This window comes from Narcine bancroftii, chromosome 10 (genome assembly GCF_036971445.1).
Source record: "Narcine bancroftii isolate sNarBan1 chromosome 10, sNarBan1.hap1, whole genome shotgun sequence".
In the NCBI taxonomy this organism is placed as follows: domain Eukaryota; kingdom Metazoa; phylum Chordata; class Chondrichthyes; order Torpediniformes; family Narcinidae; genus Narcine; species Narcine bancroftii.
In genome coordinates this window covers 34,957,239-34,983,588 of record NC_091478.1, presented here as the reverse complement: position 1 = coordinate 34,983,588, position 26,350 = coordinate 34,957,239, and the positions used below count along the sequence as shown (strand labels likewise).

The 26,350-nt window shown below is 41.7% G+C and overlaps 1 protein-coding gene across 3 annotated transcripts in view; it reads left to right on the top strand.

Moving 5' to 3' along the window:
- stambpl1 (STAM binding protein-like 1) overlaps window positions 1-26,350 on the top strand; it is a 61,829-nt gene that overhangs the window by 30,368 nt on the left and 5,111 nt on the right. For all 3 annotated transcript variants that reach the window (XM_069900621.1, XM_069900623.1, XM_069900622.1), the window contains exons 2-9: window positions 5,517-5,630; window positions 12,752-12,969; window positions 13,125-13,200; window positions 15,190-15,285; window positions 18,386-18,725; window positions 21,014-21,138; window positions 24,890-25,027; window positions 25,386-25,498. In XM_069900621.1, coding sequence (XP_069756722.1) covers window positions 5,595-5,630; window positions 12,752-12,969; window positions 13,125-13,200; window positions 15,190-15,285; window positions 18,386-18,725; window positions 21,014-21,138; window positions 24,890-25,027; window positions 25,386-25,498 — 1,142 coding nt within the window. In that variant the 5' untranslated portion in view covers window positions 5,517-5,594. The remainder of the gene's footprint in view (window positions 1-5,516; window positions 5,631-12,751; window positions 12,970-13,124; window positions 13,201-15,189; window positions 15,286-18,385; window positions 18,726-21,013; window positions 21,139-24,889; window positions 25,028-25,385; window positions 25,499-26,350) is intronic.

Here is a 26,350-nt window from a genome sequence, read left to right as displayed (position 1 = left end):
ACAGATGAATAGCCCAGAAGAAGAGGACCAACAGCAAGAAGCCAAGCAAGAAGAAGCCCAGCAAAATGAGACAAGCAACTCATCAGGAAAGTCAGAAGAGATACAGATACAAAGAGAAGAAGAAGATACAAACACAGGTATAGACACAGAAGAGGAAAAAGAAAACCAAGATCTGCACAGAGAAATAGAAGGTAAAACAGATGAACAGAATATTGATAAAGTTTATTTTCAAGGAACAAATGAGAGCATTAAAAGAATGGATGACATTAGAATTTAGTAAAATTAAAAGAAAAATGAGAAGTACAGAAGACAAAGTGAATAGATTAGAGCTGGTCGTGACAGAATTAGGGAAAAGAGTAGAAAACGTGGAAGAACGAGAAACGGCTGTAGAAATGGAAGTGAATGACTTGAAAAGAAAATTGGAAGTGATAAAATTAGAGACACGAGTTGTTAGCTCAGAAAACTGATATGTTGGAAAATTATAGTAGGCGAAACAACATAAAAATAGTGGGACAAAAGAAAGATGAAGAAGGCACAAATATGAAGGAATTTATAAAAGAATGGATCCCGAAGGTCTTGGGAATGACAGAAATGCAGGAAGGAATGGAAATAGAAAGGGCACACAGAACACTAGCTCCGAAATCACAGACACATCAAAAACCAAGATCTGTTTTAGTAAAATTTTTGAGATATACAACAAGAGAAAATATACTGGAGCGGGCAAGGAATAAAATTAGAGAAGACAATAAACCATTGGAATACAGGGGTCAAAAAATATTATTTTTACCCAGACATAAGTTTTGAACTCTTAAAGAAGAGGAAGGAGTTAATACAGCAAAATCGATCCTATGGAAAAAAGATTATAAATTTATGTTAAGACATCCAGCTGTGCTTAAAATATTTATCCCTGGGGAGCAAAACAGACTGTTCTCAGATCGGGAGGAAGCACGAGAATTTGCAGAACGCTTACAGGACAGAAGGAGAGATGATGAGATGTAACAAGGATGAAGAACGGTGATAAATGTTTTTTAAAAAATAAATAAATAAATTGATTTCTGGGTGGGGGGGGTTGTTGGGTGGGAGAGAATAACCGTCACAGCAAAATAAGTTGACTCTTGTGAACGGGTTCACAATCCAAATGGAGGAGGGCGTTGTGGTTGCCCGGCAAGGGATAAGGGACAACTCGGGGGGGGGGGGGGGGCAGGACATATGGGGCTAAGGGAATATTGGATGTGGGAGTTGTTGAAGTATTTTATGTTTTAAAAGTGTTGTCGTATGTCATACATTGAGTTTAAAAAGGGAAAACTGAGAGATGAAAAGGGGGATGGTGGTGGTGAGGAAGCAGAAATGAGGTGTAAACAGGATATGAGATGGCCATGTTGAACTATATGACTATAAACATTAATGGAATACATAACCAAATTAAAAAGAAGAGGCTACTAAATTTACTGAAAAAAGAAAAAATAGACATAGCATTTGTGCAGGAAACGCATCTAGCTGAAGTGGAACATAACAAAGAGAGACTGGGTAGGGCATGTAGCGGCAGCATCATATAATTCAAAAGCTAGAGGTGTAGCTATATTAATAAATAAAAATGTACCAATCAAAATAGAGGAGGAAATAATAGATCCAGTAGGGAGGTATGTAATGAGAAAGTGTCAGATATATTCAGAATTTTGGAATTTGCTCAATATATATGCACCTAATGAAGAGGATCAAAAGTTTATGCAAGATATTTTTTTGAAGATTGTAGATATGCAAAGAAATATATTGACAGGAGGGGATTTTAACTTTGGATCCAATGTTAGATAAAACTGGACAAAAGACTAGCAAAAAGAATAAAGTGGCCAAATTTATGGTTAAATCAATGCAGGAAATGAAACTTATGGATATATGGAGGAGGTAGCACCCAAGAGAGAAGGAATACTCATATTATCCAAGTAGGCATAAAACATACTCGAGGATTGACCTGTTTCTGTTGTCGGCCCATATTCAAGGGAGAGTTCGGAAAACTGAATATAAAGCTAGATTGCTATCTGATCACTCGCCCCTGGAGGACATCCCACCAAGAACTGGAGGACATCCCACCAAGAACATATAGATGGAGGTTAAACTCCATGATACTTAAAAGGCAGGAATTTAGAGAGTTTATTCAACACCAAATTAAAACGAACTTTGAAATAAATACAGAATCAGTGAAAGACAAATTTATATTATGGGATGCAATGAAAGCCTTCATTAGAGGGCAGATAATAAGTTATGTAACTAAGATGAAAAAGGACTACAATAGGAAATAGAACAGTTGGAAAGGGAGATAGTAAGTACAGAAAAAGAACTAGCAACAAGGGATGATATAACAAAAAGAAGAGAATTGGCGAACAAAAAATAAAGTACGAAACATTACAAACATATAAAGTGGAGAAGAACATAATGAAAATAAAGCAGAAGTATTATGAACTAGGAGGAAAAAAACACAAAATATTAGCCTGGCAACTTAAAACAGAACAAACTAAAAGAACTGTATTGGCATCAAGGAAAAAGGACAAACAACTTGATATAATCCAATGGAGATTAATGAGAACTTTAAGGAATTTTATGAACAATTGTATCAAACTGAGAATGAGAGGAAAGATGATAAAATAGAAGTTTTTAGCTAAAATTGAACTGTCGAAATTGCAAGAAGAGGAGCAAAACAAACTGATAAAACCATTTGAAATAGAGGAAGTACAGGATATATTAAAAAAGCTGCCGAACAATAAAACACCTGGAGAGGATGGATTCCCAATAGAATTCTATAAAACATTTAAAGAGTTATTAATTCCTCCTCTCCTGGAAGTAATGAACCAGATAGAAGAAGCACAAAACTTGCCAGATTCATGTAAGACAGCAATGATTACAGTAATACCAAAGATGGAGAAGGATCCACTAACACCAGCATCATATAGACCAATATCCTTACTTAATTCAGATTAGAAGATAATTGCAAAATTATTAGCAAACAGATTGGTCGACTTTGTACCAAAAATAGTAAAACAAGATCAAACTGGATTTATTAAGAAAAGACGGACAATGGACAATGTCTGTAAGTTCATTAACTTAATCCATGCAATACAAGGAAATAAGATGCCAACAGTGGCTGTTACTTTAGATGCAGAGAAAGCCTTTGACAGGGTAGAATGGAATTATTTATTCAAAGTATTACAGAGGTTCATCCTATCATAAAAATATATTAATTGGATTAAAGCATTATATAATGGATATGTATTGAACCAATTTAAATTAAGTAGATCAACTAGGCAGGGATGTCGCTTTAGCAATAGAACCATTGGCAGAACTGATAAGAACAGAAAATAAAATAAAAAGGATAAATATAAAGGAGAAGGAGTATAAAATCAGTTTATTGCAGATGACATCATAGTATACTTAACAGAATCGAAATATCAATAAAAGAATTACATAAGAAATTAAAGGAATATGGAGAAATATCGGGGCACAATATCAATGCAAATAAAAGTGAAGCAATGCCAATGAATAATGTGGATTACACAGAGTTTAAAAAAGAATCACCATTTAAAAGGCCAACACAAGCAATCTGATACCTAGTTATTAGGTTAGATAATAATTTAAGCCACTTGTACAAATTAAATTATCAGCCACTAATAAAAAAAATTGCAGGAAGACTTAGAACATTGGAAAGAATTACGGCTAACGTTGATAGGGAGGGTAAATTGCATTAAAATGAATGTCTTCCCAAAGATACAATACTTATTTTAATCGTTACCAATTTCCTTAACAGAGAAATTCTTTAATGAACTAAAGAGAATAATAAGGAAATTTTTGTGGAAAGGGGGGAAACCGAGGATAGCGCTAGATAAATTAAGAGAGGTACAACCAAGGTGGTTTGCAGTTACCAAACTTTAAAAATTATTATAGAACAGCACAATTAAGGTATTTATCAGATTTTTATCAGACAAGGGAAAAACCAGATTGGACTAAGATAGAGCTAGATAAAATAGGGGAGAAGGTATTGGAACATAAACTTTATAAGTAGGATGAAAAGCTGGTACAATATAAAAGCTCACCAGTATTGCATCATTTACTCAATATATGGAAGAAGATTCACTTAGAAAGGAAAAAACAAATTACCAAATACCAAAATTATTATTGATGCAAAATCAGCTAATTCCTTTTATAATAGATAACCTTTCCTTTAGAGAATGGGAGAGAAAAGGAATTAAAAGAAAAGAACATTGTTTTTTGGGAAATAATTTATTAACATTTGAACAATTGAAGTACAAATATGGAATAATTCATGGTACAATGTTTGCATACCATCAACTGAAAGCCTACTTAAAGGACAAATTGGGAAACAGAGTGAGATTACCAGAAGGAAGCAGCTTTGAATATGTGATTACAGACACAATGATAATTAAAAGATTTATAACGAACATGTACATCAAGCTGCAAGATAAGGAAAATGATGAAATAAGCTATAAACCCAAACAAAAGTGAGAAAAGGATTTAAATATAAAGATAAAAAATGAAACATGGGAAAAATTATGTTCTGGAACTATGAAGAATATAATAAACACAAGATTACCCGTGATACAGTATAATTGGTTACACAGGTTATATATCACGCCCCAAAAGTTAAAAAAAATGGGATCCAACATAATCAGGTAGATGTTTTTGCTGTAAGAAGGAAATGGGAACAACAGTACATGCAATTTGGGCATGTGAGAAAGTGAAAAAGTTTTGGGAAGATCTAAATCAGATATTAAATAAAATCACAAAAAACAACATAACAAAAAATCCAGAGATCTTCTAAGTAATATAAGAAGTAAGGAATTAGGCCTCAAACTGGATGAAGCGCAAAAAAGATTTATTATGATAGCCTTAGCTGTAGCAAAAAAATGTATAATGTCAACTTGGAAATCAGAAGAGAGCCTGAGAATACAGCAGTGGTACATGGAAATGAATAAATGTATTCCATTGGAAAAAATAACATAAAATTTAAAAAAATAAAGTCACATTATTTGAACAAATTTGGGAACCATCCATGGAACATAACAGAGAGGGCTTGCCTCGGACCTCCACCCCCTAAAATGATAAGAAGACTAAATGACTTGATCCAGTGTGTAAAATTAGATAACACATTTTTCTTGTTTATTTTTCATTGTGTGATGATATTGTTTTATGGTTTTATTTTATATGTTGAATGTTTATTGGTTTTGGAGGGGGGAGGGAAGGTAGGGGGGAAAAAAGGGGAGAAAATGCCACTGTGTATATTTAAGAGGGAAATGTTTGTATGTATTTTGGTTGATATGGTTAACAGTGTGAAAAATAAAATTAAAAAAAAAATTACAAATTGTCTTAAGTCGGACGTTCGGAACCCGGGGACTCCCTGTAATTAGTACGATCACATCTTGGAACAATGCTTAGCTTCCGTTTGTGCAATATCATGGCAGGACTGTTTGAAGAAGAGAATCTGTTAACTTGTGCTTTCTTCTTCGTAGGCAAGGAGAAGCGAAGAATCAAGATTCTTTTAAATCAAAACTTTTGGTGGAAGCTCCCAAGTTCGTTCACGGGCAGAAATGGAGTTTGATCAGCCATTCACATTCAGCTCTCTGGTAATTACTTGTTATTTTAATGATAGCACTTACCAAGGTTAGACATTGTACTTTTGTTTTTGGATGTCTGCCAATTTTATAAGCAGCCATTACAGGAATTGATGGGGAGGTTTGCTGCTATGTGACACTTTAAACTTTTCTCCTTGAAGGTAACAATTTTATCAAATTGTACAGTTCATTTCAGGTGAACCCTCTGCCCTTTGGATCTGATGGAGTCGGGGCGACTGGTGCCGCAGCGCTACCCATCATAGATATGCGGCATAGCAATGGCAATCTTCTGTACCCATAACTTGTTTCCCAGAACAAATTCCAGCTGTGTGGGGATTATGGGTAGGGAGGACCACCATTGCTATGCATGTTTTGAGCGGCCCCGAAGACCGAAGCATCCAGTGAGGTGCCGGAGCAGCCAGCTGGGTTGTCACAGCCAGCACCGGCCGTCCCCGATGGCCCCCACTGACCTCCCCTCCCCAGATGGGTGGGGGGCTGTCAAGTAGCGGGAGTTGGGTCGCGGGCTGATGGATTCATCAGTCTCCCCCTAAGCAGCTGCTTATGGTGGCTGCACATCCAGGTGCGTCGACAGATCACTGGGCTCCGGCGATTATCCCTCCCCGAGGAGGGTTGGCATCGGTGCCTCAGAGGTTCTCTGGGCACATTTGGGTAGATAGATATTTAGACGTAGACGGGGGGGGGGGGGGGGGTGGGGAGATAATCTTCGGCTTTACACATGTGGGTTTAGCCCACCTGAAAGGGCCTTACGTGAGTGCCTATTGATCTTGCCTTGCATGGTGCAACTTGCTAAAGTAGCTTAAGGGGCACAAGGCAATTGTGTGCTAATTGACTTCTAAGAATTATAAATGGGAAGAGATTAAAGCAAGGTGGACCTTGATCCAGTCAGAGACTATCGAGGGGAGATCTCCTGATGCAATGAGATCTGTGCCAGTGTGGGATGTAGTGGCCTGTTGTCATTTGTGGGGTCGTGGTCTAGGGTTAGGTATGACGTCGTATCCCAGAGCTGATGCCAAGTCTCTACAAAGTAGCCCACCTCACTGACAAAAGGCAAAGGAGGAAAAACCCAACACCCAACCCCAACCCACCAATTTTCCCCTGCAACCGTGTCTGCCTGTCCCGCATCGGACTTGTCAGCCACAAACGAGCCTGCAGCTGACGTGGACTTTTTACCCCCTCCATAAATCTTTGTCCGCGAAGCCAAGCCAAAGAAAAGACAAAGTAGAGGGCTGTCCACCAGATCACAACCGCACTATTCTTCTCCTGCAGGTTTGAAGACCATGCTGGGACTGGTACAGAGAGAGTGAAGGCTGCACAGAGGGACCGTTCTTTTTCTCCCTCTTGTGCTGCTTGACCTGCTAAATTCCTCCAGCAGATTTGATTTATTTTTTTCTCCAAATTCCAGCATCTGCAATATTTCCTGATGCTTTAATTACTAAACATGCATTGTTAAAAGGTAGAAGCAATACAATTGGGAACGGTTTCTGTCAGTCTAGGTGAATTACAATAATCAAATTAGTGGATCGATCTTCAAAATTTTAAATTCTCTCCAGTATTCTTGCCCAAAAGACAACCTATCCATCATCATTATTATTGCCAGTGAGGTGAATCCACTATTGACAGCTTGAGGAGGATTTGAAGTAAAGCTGCACCAGTCTGCTGTCTGGGAAGGTTTGGCTTGCTGCGTCACCAGAGCCCAGACCCCAACTCCTCTACTCATCAGAGCCCCAGTTCTTGGGTCTCTTTTGCTATAATTGACTACTTTCAGCAATTTAATTGAAAGGATCATTTTCACTTCAAAAGCATTGTGTAACTTGACAAGATTATTTTCCCATTGTCCTTTTGTTGGCTTAAAAACAACAGGTTTCTCTGATGTTTCTTCTGCGCTCCTTCATTTTATTCCAGGGCAGGTTGGTCCTGGGTGTGTGGTTCCCTTAATATGGTGACACAGGTGGACGAGATTGGTGAAGCTGCTGCTGGGCACATTAGGGCCATAGAGCGTAAGTTAACCACCACATCTAAATGAGTTATTGGCAAAGCAACCTTTGGAGGGTTGCGTGCAGTTCTGGTCTCCACACTTAGGAAAGATGAGATTTTAACCTGGACAGGGGTGCAGGAAGGATTTATTGCCTGAACGTGAAGGCTTGAGTAAAGTAGAGACTAGTTTGGATGGATCTGTTTCCCCTTGAAACGAAGGTTGCTGAGGGGAGAATCGAGAGGTTTAGAAAAGAAAAAGGGACCTAAGTAGCATAGGAAATAAATTTTTCCTCCAGGAGAAGGAAATCTATAAGTAGGGGCCATAGGTTTTAGGTGAGAGGGGAAAGATTTAAAGGGAACCACTAGGACATTTTTTCCCCCCCCCTCAAGAGGATGTAAAAAGCAGTCAGAGGGAGTACAACTAAAACATTTCAGACATTTGGATGGGAAAGATTTAGATGCTTCTCTGCCAAATGCAGATAAATGTGCCAAGCTTCGGTAAGCACCTTGGTCAGTATAGACTAGTTGGGCCAAAGAGCCTGTTTCTTCATGCTGGAAGACCCTGAGTCACTTCTTGTTTCCCTTCAGCACACGTCTCCATCGTCTAGAGAACAGCAGCATATTTTAGATGCGATATGATGAGAATATTCCAGTTTAATCACAAGCTTTGACTGGTATTTTCCTGTCAAATCTGCACTTCAATATTTTGTTTGCTTTGTTGATCACTGCTCTGTGTCAGTTGGGTATGTGGATTCTGTGAAGGCCTCTAGCTTAACGAAAAATAGACTTTGAGCAGTTTTCCTTTTGTAAATAATTTATCGTGAACAATCACTTTGCATCCTTGATGTCATGTCCTTACATTTCCATTACTGTTCATTGTTACATTCATTTTCTATTAACACCATTGCCACCACTGTGGCACTTTGTGGTTACTCCCCCCGTTGTTGTTTGAGGGACTTCCCCTCGGTCTCAGCCCCTCAATGCCCAGTAATGAAAGGACTTTCGACTGTGGTCCTTCCCCAGAGCACCTTTGCGTTGGCTGCACCAACTGTCAGTGTGTCCCTCAGCATGAACTCCTGCAGCCTGGAATGTTCCTGCACCAACCTCTCTGTGTGCCGAAAGACCAACTAGTTTTGGGCAGAGCAAAGGGCAACCTTCGCTAAGTCGATGGTCTTCTAGCAATTCTGGATGTGTGCGCGTTCCTGGAAACAGACCCTAAATCAGAGAGTCCTCGGACACTCTGCTGTAGGGGATGAATCGTGACAAGGACCCTTGCATTCTCCTTCGCACACTGTTAGCAAACTTGCATCCTGCAAAGAGATGGGCGACTGTCTCCACACCATCGCAGTAATCTCTGAGACAATGTGCGTTGTGGGTGCTGTTGCCATTGAACGGGAAGGATTTGACCAGGAGGGCTCCTCTCACCACCGGCCAGGTCAAGTCATGGTCCTTGTTCCCAACACACGAATGTCATCCTGAAGAAAGCACGTCAGCACCTCTACTTAGGAGTTTGCGGAAGTTTGGTATGGCATTGAAAACCTTGGCAAAACAGATGTGTAGTGGAATGTATGCTGTCCAGCTGCATCAAGGCCTGGTATGAGCCAGTACCTCTGAGTGAAAAGCCCTGCAAAAAGTAGTGGACACAGCCCAGTGTGTCACATGCAATACTGCCTACCATCATGAAAATCTGTGTGAAGCACTGCTATTGGAGAGCAGCAGCAATCGTCAAGGATCCACAACACTCAGGACGGCCTCTGTTCTCGGTGCTGCCATCAAGAAAGAGGAAAAGTTGCCACGAGACTGGTTCCATCAGCCTCTGAATTGGAAGATGATCTTGGAGGGGAATAGTGTAACTTGCTGGCTCTTCACCTCTGAGTTCTTCCCTCACATCTACCCCTGTTGACTGCAGAATGAGGGATTCTATTCATGACCACCCAATAGTCAGTGAGAATTGGAGGAGCAAATCTGCAGTGAAATTGGAGAAAACTACTGGAAGTGAAGTTGTGATGATTAAAAATTTTGTGTTTTTAATTTTCCGCAAATTGACTGGGACTCCCATACAGTAAAAAGGGTGGTTGGGTTTGTCAAATTTGGTCAGAAAAGTTTTCTAAGTCAATATATAGAAATACCAACTAAAGAGAGTGCAATATTGGATCACTCATTTCCGAATGAGGCAGGACAAATGACAGAAGTATGTGTAGGGGAACACTTTGGGTCCAGACATCATAATGCCATTAGCTTCAAGCTAATCATGGAGAAGGATAGGTCTGGTCCTCGGCTTGAGATTCTGCATTGGAGAAAAGCCAATTTTGAGGAAATGAGAAAGGACCTAGAAAGTGTGGTTTGGGCTCGGTTGTTTTCCGGCAAGGACATGCTCAGTAAGTGGAAGGTCTTCAAAGGTTTAAATTTTGAAAGTGCAGAGTTTATATGTACTGGTCAGGATTAAAGGCAAAGTTAGCAGGCCCAGGGAACTTTGGTTTTCGAGGGATGTTGGGGATCTGGGTTAAGAATAAGAGAGGGGTGTTTAGCAGGTATTGGCAACATGGAGCAAATGAAGTACTGAGGAGTACAATAAATGCAAGAAAAGAAACTTAAGCAAATCAGGAGAGCTAAAAGAATACGAGGTTGTTCTGGCAGACAAGGTGAAAGAAAATCCTAAGGGCTTTCAACATGAGACCAGGCTAAGCTGTCTGATCTTGACCAGGTGAGCTGTGGCTGTGCTCCACCTGCAGTGTCGTTGAAAGCATTGCACAGCTGCGCGTCCTCCGTTTCCATCAGGACTCTGGAGGAGCTGTCCAGTCTGTTGTTCGCGTCGCCGGATCGTCCAGCTGCCTCGAAGATGCGGTTGGATTTGTCGGCCAGAGCAACTGGCCTGGACATTGGTAGTGACTGTGGGAGCTGTTGGATGGTCAGTCTTTTTGCTTCACACAAGTGAATCATGTCAGCCGGAGCTGGATCTTGCAGTACGTTACATTCATTGCGGTGAGACATCCTCCAACCGCCTCCTTAACCTCGGCGATTGCTAAGCTGCTTCCCACACCAAGATACCTTGACTGGAGGCACCACTCCCCAGGCTGCAGGAGTCCATTGCTCCCCTCCGCCCATACAGACAACCCATGGGGTCACCATCGCAATCCCATCTGATAGTTCACACACTCTTGTGTAAAGGCAGCAAAGTTATGCCTGCCTTGACTTTAGCAAGGCATTGAAAAGCAAATGCACTTCATCTAATTAATTTGACACTGTGCTCGTTGAGAGTTGCTGTTTTAATATTCTCCATCATGGTCTGTTGGAGTGTCCACTTTGCAATCCTTACAGTCCCGTGTCAATCAGCCTGAGCCCTTGTGCCCACCACTTTGGTAAACTGCAGCACTGTTTTCGGGCTCAGGAACAGGGGTGATCCTCCTTTGGTGGTGGGGTCTCCGATGAAGATGGTGGGGTTGCTGGGGGTGGGGATATCCATCTCTGCTCTTCTCCGTCTCCTGGCTGCCTAGTGATCTCCTCCTGGAGATGAGAGGAGAGGGGAGTGATGGTGGCCTCTGCGCTGCCCCCGGGTCTCCCAGAGTTTGGGTGGGGGGTGCCATGGCCTCTGCACTGCTCCCAATCTCCCAGAGCTTGGAGGGGGAGGTGGGTGGATGGATGGGGTGATAATTCTCAGTTTTGAGCTTTTTCCCCTTTGATTCAGTCTTGAATTCTGCAGGAGCAGAACATTGGCTTGATTAGTTTATTTTTTTTAATCAGTTATGTAAATTAGAAACAGTAGTGGTTCTATTTCTGAGTTCTAGAACATTCACTCAGTCATTAAATTCCCAACCAACACGAACTCCTCTTTGGCTCATTGTCTGCTATTGCAGATTAATCACTAAGTGCAGTAATTCACATGAAGCCGAGAGCCAGAAGAAATCCCTTTCTTGCAGAGCAAAGATGTTTTATTTTAAATCAGGAAAGAGCCCTCTGATTATCAGGTGTTTTTTAAAAAAAAATCACTGGTCAAAGAGATCAACTTTCTATTGGAGAATTAATTAACTGTCCACAGAGACTGCATAGAGGCAGCAATTATTTTTTATTGTTCCTTCTCATCAACTATGCCAATCATCTGAAATGCCATATGTGGCATAAGGAAAGCAAGTTTCCAGCATGCAGATGCTCCTCCCTTTATGTCAACTTTGAGCTCTTGCCTCATACGTCTAAGGTCACCAATCGCCTGTTGAACCCAGATATTGAATCATTTCAGTGAAAGTGAAAACTTTTTATAGCAAGCCCAATTACAGTAAGGGCTAAGCTATGAACAAAGTTATTTGCAGTTGAAGTGAGAAAGTCAGGAAGTGGATTGCAGCCCCTTGTTGATCATCATGAGTTGGGCAAGACATTTTGAATTGCTTGCGCAGGATCGGAGTTGCATTGCTTGAAGAGACACAGGCAGCAAAAGGAGAAGGGTGATTTCAGTCAGTATGCTGAAGCTAATTGATGAACTCATTGATTCAGGTCACGTGCACCAGTTGGTCTGATTGAATGAACATAAAATACCCTGCTGGTTCCCACCCACTACATCAAAGTCCTGTGTAAAAAGTATCAGTGCGTTAAAATGTTCTGACCCTTGTAAGTAGTAGTAAATCAATCTCCCTGTCTGAATTATTAAGCGCGTAATGTTGGAACTTTATCTTGGACTATGTGACTGACCTACCCAGCAGGTTGGTCTATTTTGTGCCCAAATATCAGGCACTAACTCTGGAGGAATTTCTTCACCCCTGATTTCCATGACTGTTATCTTGCCTCTCAACCACCAGACTGCAGTGGGTGAATTTTTCATTCTGAATGGAAAGGCCAAGTTGACCAGCCTATGATTTGACTCGCTGTCCTATCAACAGTTGAAGTACGGTAATAATGAACGGAACCACATCGGCTGAGGAGCATGAAGGAGGGATGGGAGGCGAATGCATAGGATTTAATGAGAAAAGTGTTTAAAATCTCTTGTATGCTTTTAGTGTGGATGTTGAGTGAATGAATTATTTAATCAAATTACTCGTGAAAGGGCAAGGATTAAAATGTTTAACTATTTTGGATTTCCAAACAAATTTTTAGGTAAACTTTTGTTTCCCCCCCCCCACCCCAACTAAAAGAATGTGATCGTTCCACAGAAGAGAATGGCCGCTCCCCCCACTCACACAGACGTTACCCTGTCTCCCCAAGAGCGAGTAAGGGTCCTCACCAAGATGGGCTGCAACATCGAAATCAGTGAGGTCATTACCCCCCGTCGTTACTTTAGATCTGGAGCGGAGATGGTCCAAATGGCATCTGTCTACTTGGAAGAAGGAAACCTTGAAAATGCTTTCGTCCTATATAACAAGTTTATAACGTAAGGAGAATTTTATTCGCTCTTAATTTTCATGCAAGCTATGGTTCTAGAACAGTGATGAGGGAGAATTGCACAATAACCCCGACCCTGTTTAATGCACAATGAAAAGTGGATGTTCACTTGGTGACAACATGTTATCTTGTTCTTTTTTAAAGATTGTTTGTTGAGAAACTGCCAAAGCATCGGGATTATCAAACTTGTGCAATTCCAGAAAAGCAGGATATTCTGAAAGTACGTGCTGTATGCCTGTCCATCAGTAATATGATGATTGTATCTGTGCCACTGTTCTAGCCTGTATCTCTTGATCTATTGAAATGACTTACTCAGTGGACAATTGTGTGGGAAGGTCCATTATAACGCTGACTTCCAGCAAAGCACGAGGTTATTTACTTTTCATTTAAAATACTCAAACCATTTCTGCACAGATCATTCGATGCCAGCGCAGTATTTTATGATCACCAATACTCTACAGTCCATTTCCATTTCCTGTTAATGCCACATGTGCTTTTAATTCCACTCTGGTAACTCAGGGAAGGTGGCTCACATGACTGCACAACTTAGCATCCAGTCTTGGATGATCTGAAATCCAGCACTGATCTAATGAATCTATTAAGAAATTAGTTTCCTGTGTTGGATCTTTATAAGGCATCTGAGACCACGGACTTCCACTTCTGGGTGAGAAAATTTCAAGTTTCATTCTGAGAACTTTGGTTTAAGGTCTTCACTGCTGCTATGTGGTAACACTGACAGGCATGTTGTTTTAAAAAAAAAGTCCTATTTTCCCCTTGAAAAAGAAAAATGTATATTTTCATGTTGATTTTTTGTTTTATATTACAAAATGACGCCATTATGCCACTGAATCCATATTGGCTCTCGGGGAAATCCCATGAGACCCATTCCCCTGTAACATCTTTACCCTCACAAACCATTCAGCCCCTTCTGGTTCTTCTGCTGCCCTCACACTGTAGGCTCGGGGTAATTTCGCCAGTCAATCACACGGCACCACCCTTGGGATTGGGAGGAAATTGAAGGACGTGGGAGAATCCCACACAGCTGCAGGGAAAACCGTGCAAATTCTATGCAGACAGCAGCGGTGGTCAGGATTGAATTAATGCCACTGGAGCTTTTGGAGCTCCCTGTGATTAAATTGGCGGCATTATTTCCAATATTACAGCAATGACCACTCTTCAGAATATTTCATTTGCTATAAATACTGGAACATCTTTAAATTTAAATTTAGACATAAAGTATGGTAACAGCCCCTTCCAGTCCATGAGTGCATGCTGCTAATATCCCAATTAACCTACAACCCCTGTGCGTTTTGAAAGGTAGAAGGGAGCCAGAGCACCCAGAGAAAATCCACGCAGACACAGGGAGAACATACAAGCTCCTTACAGACAGTGTCAGATTCAAACCTGGGTAGCTGGTGCTGTGATAGTGTTGTGCTAACTGTGTTGACCTGTATGTTAACTATATTGCCTCCTTTAAATTTCTATTTAAAGGTTGTGTATTGATGAACAAATGGTCTGCCTTTCCCTCTCTTGAGCTGAAACAAGAAAGTTGTTCTTTTGTGTCTTGTAGCCAAAGTCTGGTGTTTGTTTGCCTCTTGTGATGGTAGATACTTAATTCTCTCCAATTGGTTCATCCTTGTGTCAAGGCCTCCACCGGATGACTTGACTGTTCTTGCTCAGATATTTGCCTCATGTCGATTAGTGCATGAACTGGCTGGATGATCCAGTTGTTTAGGAAGCCATGCACGACCATACGGCAGTTAAGCTGACCCTGGTTCGGTGTGAGGTCATCTGCTTGCTTTCAGGGCTTGCTCATCCTACTTAATATGACCCAGAATTAAAGCCAGTCCCATACTGCCCTCCAGCGGAAAAGTCCTTATGCCCCCTTTCCCCCCCTTGCATGTCAGTAACGTATTCTCTCTCATGTGCCCATCAATTCCTCCTTTGCCACTGGGTCAGTTTTCCACCAATAAATCCCCTGGCCCATCTTTGGGATGCGGGAGGAATCCAGTGGTGAAAACTCGGTTGCAGGCTGAGCGTGCAAAAACACTGTGGTGAGAGCACCAGAGATCAGGACTGAACCTGGGACAAGAAGGCCAACTTCTGCCTGCCTTGCCGTTGCCAACCAGCTGGTCTTATTGAAGAAATTATTCTTTAACCTGCTTTATAAGGAAAGAAATATGATTAATTATTTTCTGTTCAATCCAAGAAATTAAAAGAAGTTGCATTTCCAAGGGCAGAGGAGTTGAAGGCACAACTCATTGCAAAATATGATGCTGAATACAAGCGATATGTGATTGCTCAGGTAAATGCAGTGAGTTTTACTTTTTTTTTCCATAGAGTACAGTAAAATCCCTGTCAAGCAAAAAAAATCACGGAAAATAAATAGGTAAAAATATGAAAGTTTAAAATTGGTGCTTCCTAGCGGATAATTCATCAATCAACAGAAAAATTCACTTAACTGCATCTACCAATCCCTATAGGTGCTGGATACTGGGGGGGGATTTATCCCCCTGAGAGGTTCTCTATCCCTTTGTGACCAACTCTGGTTGGGATTGGGGTTACTGCCACATTGCTGGTGCTCCCAGTGCCTTTGCTGGTTACTGACGATTTTGTGGGCATTTGTTATTCTCCTTTTAACCGCACCTGTCCACAGGCTTGAATCTACCTCTGCAGACCCACTCACAGTCATTTGATTTGTTGCATTACACTCAAACTCCATAGGTTTTCCCGCCAATCTCTATCCCTCAAATGCCAAACTGGTTGTCTCTGAATTGCCTTTAGTGGGATTTGGAGTTACTGCCTTGCATTAGGAGCATTTCACTGGCTGTGCACATTTGCATTCCTTGAAGCATGTGGGAGGTGATGTTATGAAGAGAAAAGTAGGTCTACAATGCATGGGACTGTATTTTTCCCCATTGCTCTCCGCTGGGAAAACTCTTGCATCATTTAAAGAAAATGTAAACTTTGCTTTGTTATGCCATCTTTCATCAGTGCGTCTGCAGGATTTTAAATTTGCTGGCTTTGGAAGGACAGAGAAATGCAGCTTAACAATATTTTGGATGAGAAGTGGGTGGGCTTCATTACATCACCTAGACAAAAGTTAAAGAATTTAATGTATGCTACATTCTAAATGTGACAATAATGGAACCTTTTTGCATGTTTGTTTTGAATGATGAACTGGGGAGTGGTGAGGGGGTGGGTGCTATGCTTCCCCATCTTCCCTTCCCCCTCCCTTATCCACAGCCCTTCCATAATCTCAGGATGTCCCAAAGCCTCCCTGCAACTAATGACGTGCCTCTGAGATACAGTCAGTATTGAGGAGTTTAAGGTTGTGGTGATGCTGAGCTGATAGTCTCTCAAAAATTTCCTTTGTCTGGTTTAAAATATTCCAAATAATTAAGTGGAGGAAGATCCCTTCAAATAATATTTTGTGTAGAGGTGCATTGCAGAGCATTTTAGCAGCGTGGCATGGACTTGCTGATTTAAAACTGCTGCTTTCCAATGACCGTGGGTTTTGTTTTCCTCTATAAGTGCAGAGCTACGGAGGGGAATGTCTAGGGTCAGGACCATCAACCATTCTGGTGTTTTAAGCCAAGGACATTTATTCTAAATGACCAATTGTTTCTGAAAGTTCTTTGCTTTCTGTTCCTCAAGATTAGTGCTGAGGGATTGAAGTACGCTCCATTTTAATGGCACAGTGCTGGTAACCAAACAACCCCAGATCCAGTGTATAGTCTGGGTGGAGGGCATTATTGCTCCCTCCCACTCCTTGTTTCAACCCCAATCTCAGAAAAACACACCCAACTGCACCGAAGGATTCTATCTTATTCTGTCCCATCCATCTTTGGCCTCATCTGAGTACCAATTTGTGTGTTTATTATTCTTTATTCCATTAGAAAATAGTGGCCACAGCTTTTTGTATTGTTTCCCTATTCAGTAAGACTCGGGGTGGGAAAAGGGCGAGAGGAATCAAAAGAATCATCTAATAGGAAAGAAATTGCAAATGAGTGAAGTACAGAAAAGATCTAAGTGTCCTTGCAAAAAATTTAGCAAGTGTGTAGCAAGGAAGGCAGGTGAGGTGGGATTGGATCGATGAGCGTCTGCATTCACTAGACTTTGGAAGCATGAGAAAGGCTGTCACTGAAATTAACAAGTGGATTAAAACCTCATGGGGACATTGAACGCTCTTCAGATGTTTTGGTTCTATCCTGTTTTGAGTTGTGTAGACTGGCAGAGCCACAGTTCTCTCTGGCGTCATGACACTGTTTTTAATTACAGCACCTCGACCAGGCCAGCAGGCTCAGCAGCTGACTGTAGCGTGAAAGCTGGGTTAGATATTATCCAACAAGATTCATAGATTATCACCTCTAATGCTAGTTCAACGGCACTGAGTGCTTATGGATTCTAATTAAGCTAATTTATTGCTATCAGCTAACCCACACCAGAAGTTGTATCACCTTGGCACAATAAACCACTCTGTTGCATTTTAATCTTCCAGGCTATCACATATTAAACAGCCACAAGACCATACAGAAGAGATTCTTCCAACCTCTCAACTTCATGTCAAAGGTCAAATACAATGTGGATGTTCGAATATCATTTGGGGAAAAAAATGAAACCCAATAGTGAACTATTTTCCTTTTTTTTTTGAAGAATAATTACTGGATAAAATATCTTCACACATTTGTATATTGTTACCGTATATTTCAGCGTACAAGTTGAGTCTCGAAACCCTCAAAAATCAGGAGTAGACTTGTACGCCAGATACCAAAATGAGACAGATTTGCATGCATTTTAAATTGTACTTCGGGCTACAACTTGCTCTTGATGCACTTTTTCACTATAGCACCTCTGAATTCATTGACAACAAGCACAGATATCTTCAGAGTTAAACAAGAAAGCCTGCAGACGCTGTGATTGTAGTTCAATGCACCAAGGTGCTGGAGAAATTCAGCAAGCTACGCAGCGTTCCTTCTGTGGCAAAGCTATGTAACCTACGTTTGATGAAGAGCTCAGACCCAAAAGGTTGAAGTGACTTGCTGAGTTTCTCTAGGGCGTTTGTGCATTGAACAGAGGTTGTCTGGTATGGAGAAATTGTCTTAGGTTAGCTTCTGCGGGAATAGGTTCCAGGACTCCTATGCATTTATCCTGGTCCAATAGCCGTCCATATATGCAGCACTGCACCGTTAAATTTAGACATACAGCTTGGTAACAGGCCATTTTGGCCCATGCGCCGTTCTGCCCAATTACGCCCAATTAACCTACATCGCCAGCACGTTTCGAATGGTGGGAGGAACCGGAGACACGGTGAGAACTGCCGCTGTAAAGGCTTTGCGCTAACCACTAGCCAAGTGTACCGCCCATGTTGGACCGCACCTCTAATTGTTTGCTTGCTTTCACAGACCAAAGCTAGAGAAGATGATTTGGAAAAAGAGCAGCAAAATAAGTTGATTGAGGAGGAAAGATTGCGTGTGGCTCGAATTCATAAGCAACAGTTGGAAGTCCAGCAGTTTCATATCTTTGAGGAGCAGCTTAAGAGGCAGGACTTGGTGAAAGAGAAGCAGAAAGGGGTAAAGCTGCAGGGGTTGGAGCAGAGTGCCGATGGGACGCTGATGTGTATTGCTGCTGCCTATGGAAATGCCGAGCCTTCAGTTCTCCCTGCCGCACGGTTGCCAGGTGATGCCCAACAAGGATGGTGCCCCCTAGTGGACAGGTCCCTCAAGCCACAGAGCACCCTGAATCGTAAGTGTGCAGGAGTATTGGAGCAGAAGTTGACCCTTCTATACCTTCTGTGATTTTTCAAATGGATCATGTTTTTGTTTTTTGCTGCATTTTCCAGCCTTGTATCCATCAATCAGGCCAAGCTTCTACTTGGCTTCTTGTTTTGATATGGCTAAATGCTTTCACCCCTCCCCCCCCCCACCCTTTTAAACTATTCAGTAAGACTTGAGGTAAAAGAGGTGGGAAGATCATGAGGAATCAAAAGAGTCATCTAATAGGAGAGAAGATCCAAGTGTCCTCGCAAAAAATGTAGCAAGTGAGTAGTGAGGAAGGGAGGTGAGATGGGAGAGCTGCATGAAGAGAGGGTCTGCATTCACTCAGCTTTGGAAGAATGAGAAAGGCTGCCACTGAAATATAACAAATGCTCAAAGTACTGGATCGTCTGGATGGGAGATGGTAATATTGCCCTGTGAATGGGTGTAAGAGATTTGGGACCGGGATGAGGAGAAGCGTCATCACTCACTGGATGACGAGCTTATGTAATTTGCTCCCACAGAGGGCTGAGGTGGTCGTGCTTAAAAAGGATAGATGTCTTGCTGCAAAAGAGAGAGAGTGAGAGAGCTGGAATGCATTACTGAGTTATAGGATTAGCCATGGACATGCTGAAAAGAAGAGCGGACCCAAAGGGCCAAGTGACTGACTGACTGACTGACCTTTTTTTCCCCCTCGCTGTTTGAATCTGGCTTGAATTGAACACTCTTTGCATGTGGTTATTAATTTGTGCACTGAGGTTTCAACAACTGAGCAAGAAAAGGCCCATCTAAACTCATTTGCCCAATTTTATTATTTATTTTAGCAAAATAATCCCCAAAGAAAGAAATAATGATATGAAAAGAAATTAAAGAAACCTGATTGCCAAGAAGATGTTGTCCACCACATGGTTCTAACCATTTAACATTGTTTAATTCTTCCAAGGAGGTTAACGAGGTTCTCAAAGTTTAGGGAAAATATCTATAAATTAACTACCACAATTTGTAAATATGGGCGTGAAATTTTCAAAAGTACATCATATTTATTTCTTAAATTATAAGTGATCTTCTCAAGGGGACACAGCTGCAAACCTGGTCGAGAGTCCGATTTCCACGTTACCGCTAATGCAATCTTTACAAATTCTTTTTAATATATAGTTTATTTCAATTTCGGCCTTATCCCTACAATATTACCTAGTAAAAATAACATTGAATTTTGTGGAAATTTAATTCCTTTAACCTGTTCTAAAAAAGTTCACAAGTTTTTCCAAAAAGTCTCACTTCAGGACAGGACCAAGTTTAAAAAAAAAAGAAGTACCCATCTCCTGTTCACAATCTGACTTCAATTTATTTAATTTCCGCAGCATAAAGATGTAATTGATGTAGAACATTATATTGAACTGACCTGTATCTAACATTTTATTGTTTTTGTCACACTATCTCGCGTAACTCTGCCCAGTTTTGTTCATCAGTAATATTTAAATCTACCTCCCATTTCTGTTTGGACCTCTGGATCCCCTGCAATAAAATGTACATGGCTGAAGTCAATTTATATTTCTTTTATGAATCAACATCTTCACATCACTATATTGCTGGACCCAATTCATCTTTGTCTAATCTTGAGGGGATAACAGCAAAGCTATTAAGCAATAGGGCCAGTGCAGGGAAAATTATCAGCTCGTGTCCATCCACAGGAAGTGTATGAAGGGAAGAGGGGAGAGATGTGAACAAAGTTGCCTCACAACCCATCCCCCCACCCAAATCTGCAGTAAAGGCGCCAAATGAGATGGAGGAGTTGAATGACCTCTTTCTCCATTCCCAATATGTTGCAAATGCTAGATTTAACACCATAGGACTGACTCTGTGCTTTACTTCTGATGACCCAGTTGCAGATAAAGAAATGTGCATCGTGTCTTGCTTTTTCCATTCTGGTGGCAGAGTTGACACGAGTTTGATTATTGATGAAAATTGAAGCTAAATGTTTTGTAAGTGATACTCTGGGTGAACTCTCAGGAGCAGTGTTTCATCGCACAAAAACACCTGCCCGTGTTGTTCCTGCTTCATTTTTGTATTGCACGGGCCATTTTAGCCAAATAGTTGATTTCATTGTTGTAAAACCTTAGTATGGGGGAAAAAAACTGCAACATACCAGCTTTAATGCAATTCAATCCATGCCATACTGGCAAGTTCACTGCTGAACCTGCTCAGGTGCTTGGTGTACCATTGGAAATGATTGTTTTACAGCATGTACACAACTAATCACAACCTAATGTGTTGCAGGCCCAATTGTCGATGGGCTTCAGCGCGTGGTCCTTCCAAAGAATCTTTGCCAAAGATTTTTGATGCAGGCTGATGCCAATACAGCACGAGGAATAGAAACCTGTGGAATCCTTAGTGGGAAACTGGTAAGGCTTCAAAAGAAAGCCCTCAATATGTCTGCACGTCCCTCTTTTATTCTGGAATCTTCTAGTGCTGTTTTTCCACAGTTCCCTGATGATCTTTTGACTCCAGTTTGTTTCACAGATTCGATTTACCTGCTGAGAACGTTAAAGAAATGTTAGGAGTGGCCTCTGTAAACTTGTTCCCCCCCCCCCCCCCCCTTTAGTCTGATTGTGGCTCCCCTGCCCCAGTGTCATCTCCTTTTCCAGCTCCACAAAGTTCTCAGTTCCCTGACCTTTCATAGGTTTGGCTGTCTCTTTTGCATACCCCTAGTGATTTCGACTCCTCAATCCTCCAGGGTCACACGTTGTTTTGGAGTAATGGTTATTATTATCAACAGTGCTTTAGAATCTGAGAAGGGGGGAAGTGGGAGGGGGGGGGGAGAGAATGAAAGTACGTCCTTTACCATCAACCACCCATTTGCAATAATCCTATATTAATCCTTTTATTCTCCCCACTTTCTCACCAATTCTTCCCGCCCAAGGTACTCAGTGACCTTCCAGCCTGGATGTCTTTGGGATATAGGAGGATGTAGTCATATTGAGATTGTGCCAACTCCACAGAGAGGATTGAATTGTGGTCTCTGGTGCTATAAGGCAGTGATCCTACTAGCTGTTCCACTGGGCTGCCATTGATTCTCATTACATGTTCGTCCTGTTGCACAGGGATCTCCTTGACTTGATGGGCTGAAGGGCTTATTCCTGTGCTGATGAGGATGTCGCTGGCAGGTTCAATGCAAAGATTGACATAAATTCTGTGACGTCCTGCAAGCCCCTTGAACAATTGCCCACTGTGTTGGGTCTTGCTTCGGTCAGAGCTTCCACCATCTGTATGTTGGGGAAGGCTTCTTCTCCTTTAGCAGCAGAAACAGCCTTCTGATGATGGATTCACGTATGCTAATGGAGCTGACCAAAACTTCCATACTACAAAGAACAGGTCCCCAAAGTTTGCAGTGAGCGCATCGACCGGGGTTCAAATCCAGCGCTGTCTGTAAGGCGTTGGTGCGTTTTCCCCATGTCTGCTTGTGTTTTCTCTGGGTCCTCCAGATTCCTTCCAACCTTCAAAGAAGGTTGTATAGGTTAATTGGACAGCATGGGCTTGTTGGCTGGAAGGGTCTGTTACCTGGTATGTCTAAATTAAAAACTAAATTGAAGCTGGAATTGCAGTCCACATGAGTGATTTGGCAGGCTATTGAACATTAAATTTTTCCTGTCTACCAGCTTTTTCTGCCCCACCTATCTCCTTGTCAAAATTGTAATTGTTGTGTGACTTTGCACACTGGGGAGTTGGTATTATTTCTGGCACTGCCCTTGTGCTCAGGGGAAGTCTCACCAGCTACAGCCCCCAACTCTTCAGAGGTTACAATGGGGACTGTGGATGTTGGCATTTACTCATCACCTTTGGTCTCCCTCCACTTTCACTTGTTCACCTTCCAGCACGACCTGGGCAGCTTGCAGTTCTTGACTCAAAAACAAAAAAAGCTTCTGGAGGAAGGCAGCGGGCTGACCAGCATTCGTGTAGGCAAATAGCTAGTTAATGATTGGGTCAAGACCCCTACATCAGGTCTGGGAGCGTAGAGGGGAGATGGTTAGTATATATAGATGAACAGGAAGGGGGTGGTAGGTGGAACCAGGAATGGGCAGATAGAGCTGGAGGGGGGGGGGGGGGGCAGAGCTGGGAGACAGCAACTGGTGGGTTATGGGTAGAGACAGGAGAGAGTGGTTGTGGGGAGGGGTCAAGGGCAAGGGAGGCAATGGCAGGGGCTGCTAGGTGGCATGTAGACACAACAGGCAGCAGATGGAGCAAGGTGGGGTGAGGTAAGGACAGGCTGGAAGGTGGCGTGCAGATGCATCAGGCGGCAGATATTGGAAGGTGGCGTGCGGACCCGAAAGGCGGCAGATGTTGGAAGGTGGCATGCAGACGCAACAGGTGGAAGGTGTTGAGGGAGGAAGATGAGCAGTGGAATCAGATAAGGGGGGGGGGAGTGAGAGATGTTGAGCAGATGGAACTAGTTTAGGGAAGGGACAGGAGACCCAATAAATGTAGTTGTGGGCGATGGGAAAATGGGACCAGGTGGGAGATCAGAAGGAGAGAGATGGATGTCAAGGAAGTGCAGATTACCTGAAGTTGACAAGTTCACTGTTCCTATAATTTTGTTTTAAACAGGATGTGAGGTATGGTTCTTATAGTTTGAATTTAGCCTCATTCTGGCCAAGGACAGACAGGTTATTGAGGAAATGGGAAGGGGATTTGGAATGGCATGGAACTGGGAGCTCGAAATGGACATTATGGACAGAGTGCAGGAATTCCACTAAGCAGTAATCTGTACTTAGTCTCATCAATCTCGAGAACACTACATGCAGGAGACAAGGCTGTATATGCTCCACATGAATCTTTAGCTGACCTGGAAGAGGTTTTCTGGGGACCAGGGAGGAGGTGCAGGTAGGTACAGGTGTTGTACCTCTGACAGCTGCAGGGAAAAGCGGCAGGGGACAGGGAGTGAAGGGAAGAGTGGAGCAGGGAGTCATAATGGTAGGTTGTTGGCAGAAAATGGGGAAAGGAGTTCATTCAAAACAGATAAATTTCTGAATATGAAGGGTGTTACAGGAAAATGATAGTGAGGTAGAAGATCAGCCACGACTTTGATGCAGAGCACTTGATGAGTTACGTAGCTCATTGGTCCCATTAAGCTACATCCTGATGAATGGCCCCAGCTCAATTCAGAACAAGTTCTGCTGTTTTATTTACTCTGACCTGAATCAGAATTTATTGTCATGAACACGACACGGAATTTGTTTTGTGGCAGCGTCACAGTGCAGACATTTATATTAAACCACATTTCAAAATAAATAAAAATAATGCAAGAAAAAGACAAAGTGAGGTAGTGACTGTACTCCATTGTTCATTCTGAAATCTGATGGCAGAGGGAAGAAGCTCTCCTTGTGCCATTGAGTGCTTGACCTCAGGCTCCTGGACCTTTCTCCCAATGGTAGCAGAGTGAAGAGGGCATGCGTTTCACTGTTGATTTTTCTAAAGATTGTACCTTCCAGGACTTGGTTATGATTATTGGTCAGTGCACTGGTTCGTAACCCTGCATGTAAAGGGGAGCTGTCCTCCACGTAAATCACAAACTCTTTAATCTGGCAAAAATCATTGGTGAATTTTTTTTTAATGGATACAAGCCCATTATTTCTTCTTTGTGTCATTTCTTACACCCTTCATCACTTTTCTGAGGTCGCCATGCATTTGCAATGCATGTCTTTGGGCCTGACTGCCTTATCTCTCTGGGCCCACTCTCCTCTGTTCATCAAGTCCATCTTTCCTCCACTTCTTCCATGAAGGACTCCAAGGTAGGGGCAGTGATTCCTGGGACCAGCTCTCACTCCCAAGCTGCGCCCTTATTACCATTCTCTGGATGAGCTGCAGAATACAGACTGGGATCTCCTGCACCCACAGTACATGGCCACAAATGGCTTTCATTGATTGAGGCAACACACAAATTCATGGGCCAGTGAGCGCCTTGGCACCTTTCAGGAATGTTATTTGTCAGGGATTGTGAAGTTGATGTAATAAACTTAAGTTAATTTCCAGGTCTTAGACTTAAACTTGCCTCTAATAAAAAAAAACGAACAGTTGTAACTTGGATTTACGATGTTAAAGTACCTTAAGAAGGCATTTTTAATATTGATGCTTTTTGTTTTAAAATTTTGTTTGCAGATGCATGATGAGTTTACAATTACTCATGTGATAATTCCTAAACAATCTGGGGGACCAGATTACTGTGACACGGAGAATGAAGAGGAGCTGTTTACTATTCAGAATGAACATGGCCTCATCACTTTGGGCTGGATCCATGTAAGTTAACAAAATGGACGTTCTTGGGAACGGAGGGTGATTTTTTTTTAGTTCAAGTTTATTGTTACATGTATGGACAGTGCAGTGTCAGTGGAACTCCTCCAACATTTACTGTGGCAGAATCAGGTCAAAAAGGTGCAAAGCTCTTTAAATGTACTTGAGAGGAGTTTATTTAGCGTAGGTAGCAAGCCTAACGAGAGGGGTTAGTTTTAGCCAGTGAACAGGCTGGTGGAAGGATTATTAGTGGGGGAGGTAAAGAATGAACGCAAGTCAGGTAAAAATTTACAGTTTTAAACTCTTACAAAAGAAGTTTTTTTGCCTTTTGCATTAAATGAGCACTTCTAAAATCTATTTGCAGACCCACCCGACACAGACTGCATTTCTTTCAAGTGTTGATCTTCATACTCATTGCTCCTATCAGTTGATGTTGCCAGAGTCCATTGCAATTGTTTGTGCCCCCAAACACAATGAGTAAGTGTACATATCAATGTGAAGATACACAGTTAGTAATTAACTGGACAACAAATTGTTTCAAAAGGTTTGCTTCCTGACTCTTGCTTGCGCATTATTTATTGCTGAATATACTGTATATTTTCTGTATTTGTACAGTCAGTTTGTTTACATTTCTTTCTCCAGTTTACATTTTTTTGCATACTTTCTCTTGAGTACAGTTCACAGTTACTGGAAAGACGGACAACAATTTTTTTTCAAAAGGTTTGCTTCCTGACAAAAAAAGAGGATTATGATAAACAACTTCAAGATGAGCACAAAAGATCATTTCAGATTTTCTATATTACATAGGAAGTGGGAGAAACATTAAATTAACTTTTATTGTATTTAGCATGTTCAATCACATAATGGTGCTGACACATTGTGTCAGTTCAACTGTCCTAAAAATGTTTTGCCACTAATTTCCATTTGTACTCAGCATCTGATGCCTTTCGTGTCAGTGTCCAACAGTAGTAGGCCAGCATTGATGGATTTTAGTTGCCCTGATACCACTTTTCCATGGTTGCAATGTCCTGGTGAAATCATTACACCATGTTTATCACTGACGGCACCAAGATCCACAAGGACGAAGTCCAAGTGCGAAAACAAAAAATGAATTTTCAATGACCTGTTGATTTCATGGTTTTGTATGTTTCATTAAGGAAATTACAAAAATAGGTTGTATCTTAAAAAAAAACCAGATGTGATAGGAAAAATTTTAAGGTGATTTTCACGATTAGCAACCCAAAATCCATAAAATACCCTCCAAAATGTTCAGGAAGCAAAATCTTTGTTGTCCAGTGTTGTTTATCTCTTTACAGCCGTGCTAAGGAG